Here is a 19,335-nt window from a genome sequence, read left to right on the forward strand (position 1 = left end):
GCTTCACACCCAACATTTCATCAACAACACATATCAGGCTCCCTTAAATTCATAAAAGGAGAGATTCTGATCCATTTGCAGTGGTTTGAAGGACATCTGTGGGTGCCTGGAGATGGCTGGAGGGAGGCGGGCTTTCTGGCCGAAGGGACCCACCCTGCAGCACATAACCCTGCCGAGGTCTCAGATCAAGGCTACCCACAGGTTCTGAAAGGAGATTCACACAGAGAAGGCTAAGAGGATGACCTGGATACCTCTTGGACATGAAGTGCTGAGCTAAGCTCGTTCTGTGTGCTTTTCCATTCTAATGTAAATAACAGCAGCATAGCCAAACAGCAGTCTAAGGGTATTTTTTCCACTGCACCAGGTACCAAACCTTTGGTATCAAAAATGTTCCTTTTTTCTTTGATTTCTGGTCCAGCACCAAAGTAGCAAACCAGCAAGGGCAGTCCTTCAGTACTTTAGGGTGCTACTTGTAAACGTGTTCATTGTAATTGGTCATGCAAATAACCTGCCTCTGAAACACACAAAATACAACCTGCACCTTGAAAAGGCGTAGTTGTGAAGTCAGAAAACAATACTGAACAAAATTAAAAAATAAATTATTACAATGGATGCATGGACAAATGCTGAAGTTGCAAAGCTTGCTAAATTGTTTCTTTGGACAGATTAAAATGTTTTAGTGAGACTTAAACCGCGGAATCTTGTCAGCAAGACTTCAAAATACCGGAAATGTTTTGCAAAATAACATTTTGAAAATACCATATACAGTGGTATAATATTTGTATAAGATGAAGGTAGGAAAAAGCTAGATCTTAGACCACCTGACTAACGTGGTCCTTGTGATGTGAGAATTACATGTGCACAACAATATTAATATCGCACATCGGCCAGCCCTGTAACATAGTAACCATTTTCAAATTCAGTACAAATCCCCCGCCTTGTGTTGTGATGATGTCATCCTGCGGCAGTACCAGATTTTCATGCCAGAAGAAAAACACAAGTACCATTAACTTTGGTACCATTCTGAAGTACCGAAAGTTCAGTACCTAGAGCAGTAGAAAAGCACCCTAATTAAAAAGTGTACAACACTCCAACTACTGGTTATAAACAAGCCACAAAGAGTGTGTGTGGGAGAACCACAGCTTTTTGAATGTAGTTCTCCGAAGAACAGTACAGAACTCAAATTACAGTACAGATAAAGCACGAAAGAACAATTAATGCTGCTGACCATTGATCACTTCCTTCATCTTACCAAACTGGCTGGGGGTACATTGCCCACTTTCGTAATGCAGCAGAAGCTGAGAGATGATGGGAGAAGATGACACACTGGCACTATTGAAATCTTTTAATTTTTCAACGTATTCATGACCATTACCTCTGGCCAATATCTAGCCTAATAAATTCACAGTAGTCATGCAAATGGATGTTTAAATGCCTTAGATGTGGCCAGACTGAGGGCTTTTAATTCAATGATGGTCACATGACTATGCAGGACCAGGGGCATCAAGGAGCACAGTTCTTAAGACGGAATCTGAGTCTGGATGAAAGAGAAGACCAGATCCGTACATGTGAACTGACCAACAGAACCACAAGCTTGCACACAGAAGGCTCACACGTGTACTAAACAGCCAAGTATATTATAAATGTATAACTTACATCATGGAACCCATTAAAAACAATATGACATTAAATAAAAGCTTAAATAAAAAAATAGCACAAGAGCTAGATTATTGGTGCAAGACTAAAATTAAAACACAAGATTGCCCACAGAGAATAATTAAAAAAAAAAGAGCTTACACATAAGTAGTGTCTGAAGACTGGTGTTTATCCAAAACACTTCAGTCTTTTTTAAAAGACTTAAAATGTAAGCCCTACATTCGAAAATTACCTAAAGACATAAGCGATTCCTGCACCAGTATTCTTCGACCTCGCTCTGCTTACTCTTAATATTTCATGAATACTGTTTATGAGATTATATACCATATTGCCCTTGGCTGGGCCTGTCAATACAATATTATACATATTTGCAGAAGCCAGCATTAGCGACTGACACGATGCTTAAAATATTTTAGCATCTGCAAATACACCAATCATACAGAGCTGCAAAATCAGGAGACGTCTCACAAAAAAAAAAAAAAAAAAAACTTGCAAAAATATAACCACTGCAGAATGGTGAAAGCCTGGCGATGAACGCCTGCTTTCTTCAACTTCTGATTTGTATTTTATTTTTAAAAGCTTGAATTTGCAAGGGAATGTCAGATTTCCTATCATATACTACAAGGCTTCAACACATATGTTGCTTAGTAAATAAGGACATACTTCACACTGTGTAGGTCAATAGCCTCTCCCATGTTCTTTAAATACATTCTCTGTTATTACTCCAAAAGCATCCCTTCGATTACATCCAATTCTCCAGCTACTGAAGCTTTTACTGCAGTCTTGGAGAAATGTTCTAAGACGTGCTGCTCTCCGCATTTAAAACAACTGTCTTGAAACAGTGCAAATCAAATCAGAGCTGTGCAATTATACCCTAAAATATCTTTAAACATGATTTAAAAGAATAATAAAATAATGTCGTAGGAGCAAGCTCAGCTCAATGGAGGACGACACGAACAGAAAAGGAGGGAAAACGACAGAGCCCTCAATGCAGGGGCCTCGCTGCCCCGCCCCCCAGCCCCCGCAGCCAATGGGGTGCGGGCCGGGACCCAGGAGTGTGCCGGCTCTTGACGTCCCAGTGGCCATCTGCCACTGAGTTGGCCAGCAGGCAGCAGCCACATAAAGGCGCAGCGGGGCAGATCCAGGAATGACTCATGACTGCACTCCGAAAAGTCTGTTCATTTGACCTCACAGAAGACACCTCGGAGGGCTAAATGTGACCTCTGTGGAGCTGAGAGCAAGTGTTTGCTTTTTGGTGCGGGGGGGGGGGGGGGGACTTGGCACACGAACACAAAAGAGAAGAAGAAAAGCCAAATCCCGCCCCCCCGCCCTGCTCTCCCTTTCCTCTGAAAAAGCCCTATTCCCAGTCGTGCTGGGACACCTCTCCGTCACGTGTTTCCTTTGTCGCCCTCCGGCTTCTGCGTGGGCGGCACACAAACCCCTTTCGTCACAGGCAGTGTCGGCAGTGACAAGTCTGTCTACGTCCCCTGACCCCCTCACCCTGGCCCAGCTGCCCCCTCCCCCTCCCCGCCCCAAAGAAGCAGCGGGCTTTCGGATGATGTCGCCGTGGCGACGGCACGGCGATCACCCTCCGGGAGTCTCAGGCTGTGAGCTTCTGGATGGTCCTGTTGTAGTACTGTGTGGTGAGAGCCTCCAGGGGGCTCCACTGGTGGGCATGCAGCTCGATGACCTCCATGAGCAGGGAGCGCGTCAGCTGCGACTCGCACGGGCACAGCATCTTGTCCCGGGCTGCCGCCAGAAGCTCCGTCATCATCTCCGGCAGCTGCTCCTCTAGGAGGCGACCGGTGCTCTGCAGCTGCCAGATCGGGGCGGGGGAGGGGGGGGCAGCAAAGAAATGACAGGGCAAGAGGGAGGATCAGAGTCTGGAGCCATGGCGACTGGGCTTTAAATCTGCCCAGGGGGACAGAGCCTGTTTGAAATGAGTGGAGCTGAGGCAGATGAAATAGCGAAGCCAGACAAAGGTCCCTGACATATTTCACCACTTTGCGGCCATTCAGGGTCCGACCCAGAAGACCTTCTGCAAAATGGAGAAGGTGGGCCGCAAACTCGCAATGCACGCATCTCAAAATCACATACCACACAGGATAACAAATAAACAGCTCTAATATTTATTCATGAGTGTGCGTATTAACCCAGCTGTAAGAACCTAATTTGAAATTATATGTAAGTATTGAAAAATATATACGAAAACCAATTTTAAGCAAGACAGGGAGTTACATCACTGGGGAATAAAGTGAAATGACTTAGCTGAACTTTACCCAGTGCTGATACACGCTCTGAATGCCTACAAAGGGTGTAACGTTGGACTCGGATCTGCAGAACCTTAACACTCTTAATAACATCCTGGCGATAGCACAGACAAATTAAGAAGGATAAAAAAAGAGTACAGCAGGCTTTGTGCTTTTAAAAAGGGTTATTGAAACAGCCCCTTTGCGTGGCAGGTCTACTCCCTGTGCAGTGAACCTACGTGTTTGAGCCGGGAGGACAAAAGAGAAGGATTCTAGGCAGTAAGACCAAAGCGATGCGCACTTCAGGGTTGCGTTTGCTGCAATGGGCAGCAGCCTGAGCTACTGTGAAGGACATTTTAACACAACTATGGTCTTCACGGGTGTGAGGTCTGCTTTTATCATGCACTGGTGACCTTATTACAACAGCCTTCAAGAATCTACCGGCTAATTGTCAGCAGTAACTCACCAATCTCTGTACTGTAGATAAGCACAGACCATTACGGAGCTTAGCTCATAAATCGAGCACATTTAGGACCTTGACCTATTTTTTTTTCTTTTCTTTTCTTTGGACAACTTATGCATGTCTGTGTACAATATTACTGATACATCTCAAGGCTGGTTCATTCATTTACTGACAAAAGAGGTCTTTAAATATTTATGCTGTAACCCATCCGAAAGACTTTATTTGGTTATTTATCCCAATGGACCATCTGTGTTGAGATTACATTTAAAAACTAAAACCACACTTGTTTTATTTCTGAATCTAAAATTCATATATATTAAACTTAAAAAATACAGTATGTGTAGGGTTAAACATACACTGCCTGACGTCTATCTGAATTAGTATAATTAGCTGGAGTTACTGCAATGGTACACGTGTTCATCATGTATCGTTTAGTACACCGTTTTCAGTTCGGTATGCACAATGAAACAAACGAACACACTGCACAGACATAACCTAAATTCACAAGTATACATTCAACATAGAAAACTTTATGCTAATTGTGGTTGTGAATTGCCAGTTTGGGAACATTTTGTTTTCCCAATAAATTACACCAACAATGGAGAGATAGTAGTTGACCAAAGCTGTCTGTTGGCTCTGTTATACCGAACCTGGACATGTTGCTGCAAACATATGAGACATGCTCAGCTCAGCACTTGCTCTCTTTTGTGCGCTGCTTCACCCCTATTAAAATCTCATGCTATTTTATACTAAATACTAAATCAATATTATTATATACTCTATACTAAATGAAGGCTATTTACTCATTTAGACAGTGTTTGTTGTTAGGAGAAATGTGTGAAAAGAGCACGGACATGGAAGGGGAGCCAGGAGATGGGCAGCTTCACCTACCTCCATAGAGCAGCACAGCACCGCATCTTCCTTTACTTCTGAAGATTCCAACAACTACAGGGCACAGAAAACAAAAAGTACACCTTTGTCTGACTCACAAGTGCCACATGTGCTTGAAACAGGTAAAGAGCAAAATAAAAGCCTATAATATAAATGTGAAAAAGCTTACAATAATATGTTTTTAAGTGAAGCAATACCAAGGCATATTATGTCTATTCAGACGAATTAAAATATTTGTATATACATACTTGTGTGTGTGTGTGTGTGTGTGTGTGTGCATGCATATGACTATAAGCAATGAACATGCTGTAATAATGTGGTTTGTACTGTGCAAAAGGTTCTTCAGACAGTAGGACAATTACAGTTTAAAGGATATTTGCACATTTACCCCTATATATATATTGATAGATGGATGGATGGATGGATGGATGGATGGATGGCACATTTATATTTATGCTCAGTCTGGAGAAATACACAAAATCTGCCCTTTATTATTAATCCGCTGCGTTGTTTCTATAAGTCAAATCTACTAATCACGAAATATAATCCCCAAACCTCATCAGATCGCGCAAGAAAATGTCGTGGATTTACACCACCGCCGTTACACAATGTTTCCACACTCCATCTGCTCGCACAGCGGCTCTCCGTCCCCTCCCAAGGAATCTCCCGTACCTTTGACAGTGTGAGCCCCCCCCAATTCCTAAAGGAGGCCTGGCAAGCACGGGGGGGGGGGGGGGGGGGGTTTGGGGGGGCTCTCATCGTGACAAGTCCCACGGGGTGACCAAGACAGCTGAACAGCTTTGCCTCCAAGATCTACAGCGATTCACCTGCTCCCAAACAGATGGCGGGCAGGGCTTCAGACCAGGCTAAAGTAATTTAGCAGTCAAACACGAGGGTCACATGCACCTCGCCAGGATGAGGAGGCCGCAAATTGGCAAGTGGAGGTGGAAATAAAACAAACAAACATGTAATTTCATCTAAACCAAGCAGTGCTTTGCCACAAAAACAGCACATCTTTGTGTCAGAAGTACAGTGAAAAGCATCAGTGTAAATGCAGGGATTTTATTTGCATTTATACATTTTTTTTAAATTTGCGCTCCACTCGATAAACAACGTTGGGATATGTGCAGTGGCACTCTGCCGATTCCGAGGTACCAAGCGGCGTGGTCTCGACAGGAGGGGACCAACCACTCCCTCTCAGCCCCAAAAAAGCAGCAGTCAGCAGCTCGGCCCAGTGATAAGCCTGGCGCTGATGAGCAGTGTGCTGGGAGTTCGTCACGGCATGTGCTATCGCTCACTGCCTGACACTGCAGCCTCCCTGAGCGCTGATGAGCAGACTGCCGGGAGTCAGTCAGGGCATGTGCTACCGCTCACTGCTTGACACTGTAACCTCCCTGAGCACTGAGCCTGGCACTGATGAGCAGTCTGCTGGGAATCCGTCAGGGCATGTGCTATCGCTCACTGCCTGACACTGCAGCCTCCCTGAGCGCTGATGAGCAATGTACAGGGAATCTGTCAGGGCATGTGCTACTGCACACTGCCTGACACTGCAGCCTCCCTGATCACTGAGCCTGGTGCTGATGAGCAGTGCACCGGTAGTCTGTCAGGGCATGCGCTACCACTCACTGCTTAACACTGCAACCTCCCAGAGCGCTGATGAGCAATGTACCAGGAGTCTGTCAGGGCATGTGCTGCCACTCACTGCTTGACACTGCAGCCTCCCTGAGCGCTGATGAGCGGTGCATCGGGAATCCGTCAGGGCATGTGCTACCGCTCACTGCTTGACACTGCAGTCTCCTTGAGCGCTGATGAGCAGTGCACCAGGAGTCCATCAGGGCATGTGCTACTGCTCACTGCCTCACACTGCAGTCTCCCTGAGCGCTGAGCCTGGTGCTGATGAGCAGTGTACCGGGAGTCCATCAGGGCATGTGCTACTGCTCACTGCCTCACACTGCAGCCTCCCTGAGCGCTGAGTCTGGTGCTGATGAGCAATGCACCAGGAGTCCGTCAGGGCATGTGCTACTGCTCACTGGCTGACACTGCAGCCTCCCTGAGCGCTGAGTCTGGTGCTGATGAGCAGTGCACCAGGAGTCCGTCAGGGCATGTGCTACTGCTCACTGCCTGACACTGCAGCCTCCCTGAGCGCTGAGCCTGGTGCTGATGAGCAGTGCACCAGGAGTCTGTCAGGGCATGTGCTGCTGCTCACTGCCTGACACTGCAGCCTCCCTGAGCGCTGAGTCTGGTGCTGATGAGCAGTGCACCAGGAGTCTGTCAGGGCACGTGCTGCTGCTCACTGCCTGACACTGCAGCCTCCCTGAGCGCTGAGTCTGGTGCTGATGAGCAGTGCACCAGGAGTCTGTCAGGGCACGTGCTGCTGCTCACTGCCTGACACTGCAGCCTCCCTGAGCGCTGAGCCTGGTGCTGATGAGCAGTGCACCAGGAGTCTGTCAGGGCACGTGCTGCTGCTCACTGCCTGACACTGCAGCCTCCCTGAGCGCTGAGTCTGGTGCTGATGAGCAGTGCACCAGGAGTCTGTCAGGGCACGTGCTGCTGCTCACTGCCTGACACTGCAGCCTCCCTGAGCGCTGAGCCTGGTGCTGATGAGCAGTGCACCAGGAGTCTGTCAGGGCACGTGCTGCTGCTCACTGCCTGACACTGCAGCCTCCCTGAGCGCTGAGCCTGGTGCTGATGAGCAGTGCACCAGGAGTCTGTCAGGGCATGTGCTGCTGCTCACTACCTTACACTGCAGCATGCCTCCCCAAAAGTTTCTGAAATGCAACAAATGCAAAAAGAAATGAATGCATGTAGTTCATCTCATTGATATTTGAGAATAATTGTAAACCTGTGCTGCCATAAATCCGCTGTTAGCTAAAGAAACAATGTTTACATCTTGTGCTTTGTTTCTGGAGATTTCTTCAATTTAGCAAAGCCAGTTCCTTGTTTCATTTAACTGCAAGAGAAGTATTCTAAGGCAACATCCCACAGTTTTAATAATCATTTTAATTGATGCCCTAGGTGAAAATCTGGAAACACTATGTCATTGAAATGAAAGAAGGCTCTTCGACAGGCCGTGGGGGACCCTGGTCTTTGATACAACCGCTTAATAGTTATGACTTATTAACATGGTGTAACTGAGTTGCATCACATTTAAGTCCTTTTGACCAAATTTACCCAGAGCTGCATATTACACTCATTAATTACATATAACAGTTATTTATATATAACATAATGGATATTGTATATATACAGTACTGTGCAAAAGTCTTGGGCAATTAAAGAAAATGGCATTTTAATGCTAGTGAAAAACTATGACATTATGTCTGTCAAAGTGTGTCTGTCAGCGTAACCACTTAAAAAACTCTCCTGAAGTTACCCCAGTATTTGCAGTGACCTTCTAATACACCCATGAATTTTTTGAGAATAGACGCGAACACAGCCATCCGTTGTCATTACCTCATACTAAATACCTCAAAACATGTGAAAAACTGTAACTAAGTGGAAATGAAGTTTAAATAACATAAGCAGCGTTCCCAGCTCGCTCCAGCTCAGCTTGGGAAAGCAGAATAAAACCAGCTATGACTGCTGCTGAGCATCTCCGCATTCATATGGAGGCCAAATATTAGCAATATTAATTAACAAGCTTTGTTTGCACGTGAAAACATTTATTCGCTGAAAGACAATTCAGCCAGAAATTCAGCAGATGCTAAACCAACATGCACCAGCCTGGGCTACTGGACAAAACATACATGCAACAAAATATATGCAATTAAAATAATCGAAAAATCGAATATCGCCTTAAAAGTACATTAAGCAGATTAGATCCCGCATCACTGAGATGTACATCTGGCATATCAATTAGAATTGTGTATCTGGCAGGCTGGTTCATTAACTTTCCTTCACCAAATGGATCTAGACCAGTGACCTTCATCTTTTGCTTACACACAATTTTTCTGGAACAGCTTACATTCATTTTGAATTTGGAGGAAAAGTGAAAAGTTGCAACATGAACATATTTTGAACTGCCCATTGAATCGGCAAAGAAACTCAAGAGCTTTGGAGATTAACATGAATACATGAACAGGGCTGAGTGAAGTAAATAGCTGTTTGACATCAGCTAGCTATTTACAAATAAGTAACAAATAAAAGCCCAACCAATGTTGGGTACAAGCTTAACATTGGGTCAATAGCTGGAGATGGGAGTGAAGAAAAGGTTTAAAATACAATGAAGATGAAAGAACAAAAGGTAGCTGTCAGAAGTCGTATAAACACATAAATATTCTGGGTGTCGGTCACAGAAAATGAATAAAAAAACCAAGTCATTGGGTGTGTTTTCTGGGAATGAGAAAAACAAGAATACATGCTTGATAACTCAGCGTAAACAAAGGAATCTGACCTGGCCACACCCCCCACCAACATTGGGTTAGCTGGTTTAAAATTTACGCAACCACGTCCATAACTTGGTACCATAAGAGGCTATGAAATGAATATCTGGAGAAATAAAACTGTACAATTAGGGTTATCATGGACTGAACATTCGATCCCTATGAAACCGTAAAAGTGACTAATTACTACAGTTTGTGTAATTAGCATGTTTTCTGAACGTTTTCTGAATGTTTTATTTACACGATTTGCACGTGTAAGTAAACATGGGTTTGTGGCTGATCCAGGTTTCGGCCAGAGGAATTAAACTGCCTGTCTCTGATGGTCGGACAACTTCATAAATATCTCTATATTGCCTACTAATAGTTTTAATAAAGCAAATTATATTAACATCCCTGCTAATTACAGGGTAAAAAAGACGGAAAAAAAAAAACAAAAAACAGTGGAACAAAAAATGTGGAAAGATATTGCACAGGCGTACACACCCAGTAAGCACTGGGAGGAGCAGGTGATGTGCACTTGTCATGGGAATCCTATCTATCCTCCCTTTGTGATGACATGTTTGTGGAACCTTGGCGTCTATGGACAGATAGCTATCGACTTTATAAAGCAACAGCAGACACTTATCGCAGAACTGTCTCGTGGGTGGGGCAGGGGGTGAAGGCATTCTTCTTTGTTCTATGAGGGCAATTCTGTCATGGAATATAATCAAATTCAATAATAGACACAGACAATATCTGTCTATGCAATCTAACCGTCATAAGCAACACCGCCATTAAGAATTACAGTGTAATTTGTTATGACTCCAAATTCTGATAGCTTCCCGTCTGGGTTTTATAATACTTTCATTATCACACATACTGAGTGGCTTCACCCATGAAGACTCTGCTACAAAATATTTACTGCATGCAGACATGGAATTTGATGAGAAAACCTCAATATGCATTACAAATATTATTATGAGAAAACTTTTTTTTTGGTTTGTTTTACATTAAACAGTTTACTGGGCTTTTTTCCGTTTGTCATTTACTTTATTTTGTCATGAATGACTTCATTCATAGTTTTGAAGTCAAGTAAAAACTATATATAATACGGGCAATAACTGTCCAGATCTTTATCTGTGAAAACATCTAACCAGAGACATTCCAAGCTAACAGCACAGTTAGTGCCTACGTTCCTTGTAAGATATGCAGTGTCGTGGCTCAGTGACGTTAGAATGACGTTAGAATGGCGTTAGCTGTTTTTTGTATTTCGCACTTTTAGTCGAAAAATCAAGTAGCTGGTGCAAAGCAGCTTCTGTGTCCTTTTTTCTCCTCACACTCACCACTTGGTCATAATTCCTTCTTCAGAAACCAAATTAGTCATAGTTTCTGGTCTTTTCCACCATATGTTTTATTTTTTAATACATACTGATATTTTGCGCAACAAACATGAGATCTGCTCATTTCAAGGGGGTTCGCTTTTCTTACGTTTGATTTCTTCGGCTGTACAAACGTTTGAGCATTTTTCAACGCGGCCATTAGTAGCTTTTAGGGTCTGCTGTGTGCCCTGATTGCACTCCTGCCAGCTGAGGCAATCGGATCCGCGGCCCCGTGAATCCTGCCTACGCTACAGGCCTCGGGGTGAGAGACAGATACGCGTCGAAGGGACAAATGGCTGGTGAGCTGTCACTGGATTTGTGGCCGTGATACCAGATCCAAATGCTCTCATGCTCTGCAGTCAGGAGTATTTATTTCCCCTGGGACAGACCAGTCACAACTGTTTAATGGCACAGTCCAAACCGGGATTTGAGTTGTAAATCCTAGCCAGGGAAAACACCTTTACCAATTAAACCACATGCAAGATTAGTTAATACCCACATCTAGATAAAAGTACATAATACCGCCAACTAGAGAAGCTGTATAGTGGGCAAGTGTGTAAAATAAAAAAAATCAATGTCTGTGACTAATGCAGTCAGATCGTTTATTGTTTCCACCCGCAACTGGTATTTCACAGACACAGTAAAATCAGCACCTCACCAGCCAAACCCCGCCCCCCCACCACATCCCATAATATGGCATACAAAAATAAATCGTCCCTGAGGTTCAGTTTAATTATTAATTAAATTATAATTTATTATACGAGACGTCCACTACTCTCATATAACAGTCAGCACCAGAATAACAGAAAGAAGACTTTATACAAGTAATAGGAAGTGTGTTTGGCAGTGGGTAAAAACATCCTGATGTGTTTATTATGTGTTCATTTGATTTTTAAATAATCTCAATTTATTTATATTTAATGCTAGGTAGGACTGCTCAATCCTTACGCATTAAAGAGTGATAAATACATGGCAGTATTAATACTCATAGCAATGCCTAAAATTATTATTAATGATGTTTCGGTAATAATGTTTGCAGCTCTTTGGAGCAGCATATTCTCCCCCACTGTTGCGTCGACATCCCCTCCCCCCACCCCCACCCCGGTCTACACGGAGTGTTCTGCAGAGAAGTGTGACAAGTGTGATGCATCCTCATCTTTGACCTTCCTGTCGCCCTTATTGCTTTTTATCTCCATTGATTCCATGAACTGGAGTTGCAACCACCGTCACCGAGCAGAGATGGACAGTTCAGCTCCAGAAAGCCAAAATCCAGTCCAAGATTTTGTTTCAACCACACCTGCTGAGTATAAAGAGTCACAGTCACAGAGTACTCAGCTGGTTGGTTGAAACAAAACCTTGGTTTGAACTACGCACCTCTGTCACTGACAGGGCGATACAGGTCATATGACCACTGATAATCTCCTAAGAAGTCTCCCCTCTCCCACAGCTAAAGACTTAAGCATGAAGAGAATGTCAGGAACAGTACTGTAGACCACTGTAATGGCTTTAATTAGCATCCCAGTAACTGGATAGAGGTGGAAGAGGTGTGGCTTTGGGGTCTCCAGGCTGTGGGGAATAAAGCCTGTGGTTTGAGTTGTGGAGGTGCATTATGGGGGATTGAAACTGCCAGCCAATGAAATGAGAGCCAGGCAGCAAGGTGGTCACTTGATGCCTGGGTGGCCGGCAGCAGTGATACAGCCATCGCCACGTCCGTGTAGAACTTGGGTCAAACAGTGATAAGTGTCAAACTATTATTTGACATACGTGTGTGTGTGTGTGTTGGGGGGTGCAACAGCATTCATGATTGACAAAATACATACATTTTATTTTTGCTTAAGAATAAATGTAAAAGGGATTATGTTTCACAGTCCTGCGGGGGACTTCATTATCGAGAGCGAATCTGCTGCAAGGAAACGATCTAAAGGATTTAGTGTCAAGTACTCAAACAATGGCCCTTTTCCTGAGTCTGCACCCAAAATTCCACTGCAGTGTGTGTGTGTGTTTCTTTAACATACATTTATGTATTTACACACTACGACTACAAAGCATACCAGCACAGCAGGGGGGTGCCTCGTCTGCTACGTCCCGCAGAGGCGCTGGATGGTCTCCATGTGCTTACTTCAGCGTCGTGAGGCACTGGGTGTCATTCCCTTTTCACCCTCTCATTTCAGGGTTCCTTCAGCGTGCAGCGGCAACGTGCACGGGAATGCGGAGGATCGTCGAGCTCGTACTTCTAAATTCCCTGTAATCTTGGAGAGCGTGGGTGTTTCACGCGGGCGTTTGTTTGTGGGGGTCGCCGCATGCCTCAGAGCTGAGGGGGCGGTATTTTAAAAAGTCAAAAAAACAAAAAACAAAAACGCAACGCAGCCGGTAAAGGGAGGTGGCCGCGAAAGCAGTGACTCGTCTGTACGACGTAGCCAGGATGTTCTGAAGCGAGAGGCGTGGGCAGGTCTGTCATGTCGTGGGCGCCTTAAAGGGTCCACATATTACATCGGTAAAAGTAACAGACAGAGCAAGCATGGAGTGAAAAGGGAAAGGCCTTTCACGCATCCCCAAAGCCCAGAAAATGCTAGACACTTCAAAGGAGTAAAATGCTCGCCGGTTCCCCAGTGGCGCATTTGAGCCACGCCAAGTGCGGACCACACAGATCTCGCTCCTATTTGTGTACACGAGGGGCCAGTTACAGGATGTCACCACTGAAAGCCAGATGTAAATACATGAGTCACGTCAGCCAGATTCCCCAGAGATCGACTGCTCTGCACAGGAGGGCGATTCTAGAATTTTTTAAGTGGGGTGGGGGGGGAGGGATAATAGGAGCCATAATTCATACAGAGGGATCAACCTTAGCATTAGCCAATAATATATTTTGAATCGGTGATTGACAGAGGAGAGGGCACTCCCAGGGCCAATCAGCTTTCATCTGGGGCCAGTGGCCCCGCCCCTGGCTCGGCATGGTCCCCAGCTCACAAGCCACATTCAGGAGGACAGAGGCCAGCCATGCAAATCACTGAAGGCTGCCTCACAACAGATGCCTGATCTGCCACAGATGATTTTGCTCTCCGATTACCCAATTAACCTCTTTCTGCTCAATCCATTATGCCATTTTTAAACGTCTCTGCTCAGTCTGTATATGTCTGCGGTAGCTGGGGGGGTGGGGGGGGGTGCTCAGAGACTAAACTCTCTCGACCACCCGAGTGCTGTCTCTTCGGACCACTTCATTACAACATACTCCTACTTTTACCATCATTCCAGTCTTTACTGGTACCCCCCCCACTCTAGGATTTTACATCTGTAACCTCTTTCTGCCAGGCTTAGATTTATAACTGCAATAGTTATAAATCCAAATGACCAGGGACTGAAACTGAAGCATTTCTCAAAGAATGGGCTGTATGGAGGTACATGAGAGTGTGTGGCTACACTAATTAGAATTTTGCCTGTGATCGGAAGGTTACTGGTTCACATCCCAAGTCTGTGATTTCATCGTTGGAGCCTTGAGCAAGACCTTTAACTTCAACTGGCTGTCCCGGCATTCTAGAAAAATGTATGTCGCTTTGGATGAAAGCAGCTGCAAAAATGAATTAAAATGTATGTAGATGCAGGTTTAAGGAGTGCAGTGGTAAACATCCCTTTAAGACTATGTAGATGCAGGTTTAAGGAGTGCAGTGGTAAACATCCCTTTAAGACTATGTATATGCAGGTTTGAGGAGTGCAGTGGTAAACATCCCTTTAAGACTATGTATATGCAGGTTTGAGGAGTGCAGTGGTAAACATCCCTTTAAGACCATGTATATGCAGGTTTAAGGAGTGCAGTGGTAAACATCCCTTTAAGACTATGTAGATGCAGGTTTGAGGAGTGCAGTGGTAAACATCCCTTTAAGACTAAAAGGAAACAGCCGTCCTCTGCATGCGGGCCAGCATGTGTGCTTAAGGCTTCACACTATAGAGGGACAGACTTCCGAACTAGAGGCACATAGGAAAAAACACATGTAGTACTAGGAAAAGCTCTTGTGTAACATACATACACACAATGGGTCTGTGTGCAGCAGGAAGTCCGTAATTAAAGCACTGCAGATATGGCTAACAACAGACCCTAATGGATCTACAGAAAAAAATATACAGGAGAGACCAGCTCTCAGTTATAAAATTCTTAAAACACCAAGCACGTCACCCAAAAGCTACTAGCATTTTACTAACTGCATGTTATTAACAATTGCATATTTATCTTTTAACATTAGAAACCTGTAATGTATTTTTGTTTTCCTGAAACAAAGTAAACTTACCCATTTGAGTGGTACTCAATTAGTCACCTTTCATATTTACACACCGATTAAAGATTAAAACAGCTTGATCATATTAATCACATGTTATTCAGACCTTTATATCAAAGCTGGTGTACTGAAATCAAGCCTCCTTTCACATAAGCTTGGAAGCTGTCATTCAGTTAATTCGTCATTCAGTTCTGTCGCTTGACCCCATTTGATAAATTACTCATTTACTCTTTACACAAAAGAAAAACTCAACCAAAAAACAAACAAGCGGTTCACAGCAGACACCAAATTAATCATTTGCTTATCTCAACTTCACCCCCCACCCCCGAGACAGGATTTTACGTCTGTGGCTTGTCGATGGGTCCCCATGTATGACAGCGATGTCATATCTGTGGCAGTGTAGAGACAGATATGTACACAGGTGTAGACAGGATTAGAGGTCACTAACCTCCCTCAGACAGGTGTAGATGGGATTAGAGGTCACTAACCTCCCTCAGACAGGTGTAGATGGGATTAGAGGTCACTGACCACCCTCAGACAGGTGTAGATGTGATTAGAGGTCACTGACCACCCTCAGACAGGTGTAGATGGGATTAGAGGTCACTGACCTCCCTCAGACAGGTATAGATGGGATTAGAGGTCACTGACCTCCCTCAGACAGGTGTAGATGGGATTAGAGGTCACTGACCTCCCTCAGACAGGTGTAGATGGGATTAGAGGTCACTGACCTCCCTCAGATAGATGTAGATTGGATTAGAGGTCACTGACCTCCCTCAGACAGGTGTAGATGGGATTAGAGGTCACTGACCTCCATGAGACAGGTGTAGATGGGATTAGAGGTCACTGACCTCCATGAGACAGGTGTAGATGGGATTAGAGGTCACTGACCTCCCTGAGACAGGTGTAGATGGGATTAGAGGTCACTGACCTCCCTGAGACAGGTGTAGATGGGATTAGAGGTCACTGACCTCCCTCAAACAGGTGTAGATGGGATTAGAGGTCACTGACCTCCATGAGACAGGTGTAGATGGGATTAGAGGTCACTGACCTCCCTCAGACAGGTGTAGATGGGATTAGAGGTCACTGACCTCCCTCAGACAGGTGTAGATGGGATTAGAGGTCACTGACCTCCCTCAGACAGGTGTAGATGGGATTAGAGGTCACTGACCTCCCTCAGACAGGTGTAGATGGGATTAGAGGTCAATGACCTCCCTCAGACAGATGTAGATGGGATTAGAGGTCACTGACCTCCATGAGACAGGTGTAGATGGGATTAGAGGTCACTGACCTCCCTGAGACAGGTGTAGATGGGATTAGAGGTCACTGACCTCCCTCAGACAGGTGTAGATGGGATTAGAGGTCACTGACCTCCCTGAGACAGGTGTAGATGGGATTAGAGGTCACTGACCTCCCTCAGACAGGTGTAGATGGGATTAGAGGTCACTGACCTCCCTCAGATAGATGTAGATTGGATTAGAGGTCAGTGACCTCCCTCAGACAGGTATAGATGGGATTAGAGGTCAGTGACCTCCCTGAGACAGGTGTAGATGGGATTAGAGGTCAGTGAACTCCCTGAGACAGGTGTAGATGGGATTAGAGATCACTGACCTCCCTGAGACAGGTGTAGATCGGGCACACCAGGACCCTGAAGGGTTCGCCGGCACTGCTCCTCATGATCCCGAAAACCTCACAGAGGAAGGTGATGAAGCCCAGCCATCGCTCAACGTCCGTTTGCTGGAGCTCCTCCCGTCGGGTGAAATCTCTCTATTAAAAAATAAATAAATAAACAACACAACAAAATAGAGGTTATTCACTGGAGCCTGATCATAAAAAAACTGCTTGCTGTTGCCTATGTGAAGGTCCACGATAATCTGCGGCAAAAAGAACTGGAAAGCCCTCCGCTATTCAATCCTCGAGTACTTCAGCATTTTCATAAAAGCGGCAGTGAACTTTAAACCCCAGAGTGATTAACTTTCAGAGAAACATTTCACATATTTTAAGAGAATACGTTACAGTTTCAAAGCCGGCCGTGTTTGGGTCCTTCTACTTAATGGTCATAAAGCCCAAAATCACATACCTACTGGAAAGGCATGATTATTTTGGCTCCCCTCTCAGAATTCACAAGGGCACATTTGTTTCACACTATGTCTTTGACTATTATTTGTTATTATTTTAAACAAGTTAAATAAGGAGCAAACTCATAGCACTCTCCTCTCATGTGGTACTTCTACGACCCCTGCCCGAAAAACAGGACCGTTTCACCTTTTGTTAATGATAAATTATGACGTGGGAATGGTATGGGGGCAAACACCCACCCTGCCATTTTCCAACCACATATCCTGAATCTGGAGCCTTTCCCAGGCAGCACAGGGCAAAAGGCTGGGCTGGACAGGATGCGAGCCCATTGCAGGGCACATACACACTATGGCAGATTTAGAGATGGAAATTGGTCTAACCACATGTCAGGAGTCTGGGAGGAACTGTGCGTGCCACTGGGAAATCATGCGAACTGCACATGGTGGAAGTGGGACTTGAATGTCTGAGGAAACAGCAGTGTCCATGGGGTAAGCAGCACATAGCAAACTTAGGAAGCCCGTCCATCTTCCAATGGCTTATTCCTTTCAGGGTCACATGGGGGGCCTGGAGCCAATCCCACGCAGCACAGGGCGTGTGGCTGGGGGACACCCTGAATGGAATGTCAGTCCATCACAGGGCACACACAGTCTGGGCAAATGGGCAATTTAGAGATGCCAGCTTTCCTAACTGCAAGTCTTTGGGCTGTGGGAGGAAACTGGAGTAACTGTAGCAAGCACACACACCAGTGCATATATTCCTATCATTGTGGGAACTCTCCAGTCACACCTACGGGCATAACCCTAACCCTAACCATGACAGCCCTAACCCTAACCCTAACCCAACCCTAAACTTAACCACCAGTAACCAAACAAAATACGAGATTGTGGCATTTTTATTTTTTTGATCGGAGTCACAGATTTTTAAAAAATTGAGTTGACCAAAAAAATTGTCCCCACAACACCAAAATAGCAGGTTTAATACATACATGACCCCCGCAACACAAGCAAGCATGCACGTACGCACGCACACACTCACACAGAGGGTAGAAGCAACGGCTGAAGCCAGTCAGACATTAAGCTTATTTTCTCAAGTAATGTGATCAGAATGCTGCATAATCCCACGTTCTGAAGGATTTTCTCACCCGCATCTATACTCAATCTTTTTTTTTTTTTTACACAGTCCACAGCATAGTTTTCTAATGCTCCTCCATGAATTAATACTGTTTCATGTGAAAAGATAAGTGAAAAGTCCAATATCCAGATATGAGCAATCAGCACCTAGGGGTATTAGGGGTATATCCCTGAAATATATGGAGAAAGTAAAAGCTGCATTTTGTTGCTGTATTAATTTCTCTCCCTAAAGAGTGGTCTTGAAGGGTATTGAAGAGAACCTTCTGCTTTCACTTGAACCTGCACTCTGGAATACAGGTTACACAATCAACTTGGCAAAAAAGAGTTAATCAAAGAAATAAGGTTCAATCACACATCATGGCTGCAGTGGTGCAGAGCCAAAAAAAGGCTTTAAGACATTCTTACAATCCGGTTCGCAGAGCAGTACAGCAGTTCTTTCAGCAAAACACAGTGGTTACGGTTTCCCCATCATCTGAAGAACATCCTCATATTATTATTGAACTTTGAGCATAATATTGAGGTCCTGGCAGCTTGAACAGTTCCAGACTGAATGCAAATTACTCCTGCTGAAATACAGGGATTTTTTAAATGCTCTGGCTTATTTAATGGAACCTCGTGTTCCTTACAATTGTCCACAAGCGCTTCCTTTATTATAAAAACATGCAATCACCTCTTGCATGAGAAGGAGAAACCATTGCAATCCATACATCTACATTATCTAAGTGTCTATCTACTATTTACTGTGCATTACACCTAACAGTCAGTGAGTACTGACTGCAGTTCTCTGGCCTATGAAGCCCTGTTCCCTGATTGGCTGGGGCCAGGAACTCAGTTTGGTCTCAGACGTCATTCAAAGCTGATG

At 44.7% G+C, this 19,335-nt stretch overlaps 1 protein-coding gene across 3 annotated transcripts in view; it reads right to left on the reverse strand.

Moving 5' to 3' along the window:
* Positions 1-1,330: 1,330 nt before the first annotated feature.
* ctif (CBP80/20-dependent translation initiation factor) overlaps positions 1,331-19,335 on the reverse strand; it is an 80,919-nt gene continuing 62,914 nt past the window's right edge. For all 3 annotated transcript variants that reach the window (XM_023792072.2, XM_023792071.2, XM_023792073.2), the window contains 3 exons: positions 16,876-17,031; positions 5,260-5,313; positions 1,331-3,472 (listed from right to left, as the gene is read on the reverse strand). In XM_023792072.2, coding sequence (XP_023647840.2) covers positions 3,257-3,472; positions 5,260-5,313; positions 16,876-17,031 — 426 coding nt within the window. In that variant the 3' untranslated portion in view covers positions 1,331-3,256. The remainder of the gene's footprint in view (positions 3,473-5,259; positions 5,314-16,875; positions 17,032-19,335) is intronic.

This window comes from Paramormyrops kingsleyae, chromosome 7, assembly GCF_048594095.1.
Source record: "Paramormyrops kingsleyae isolate MSU_618 chromosome 7, PKINGS_0.4, whole genome shotgun sequence".
Lineage (NCBI taxonomy): Eukaryota > Metazoa > Chordata > Actinopteri > Osteoglossiformes > Mormyridae > Paramormyrops > Paramormyrops kingsleyae.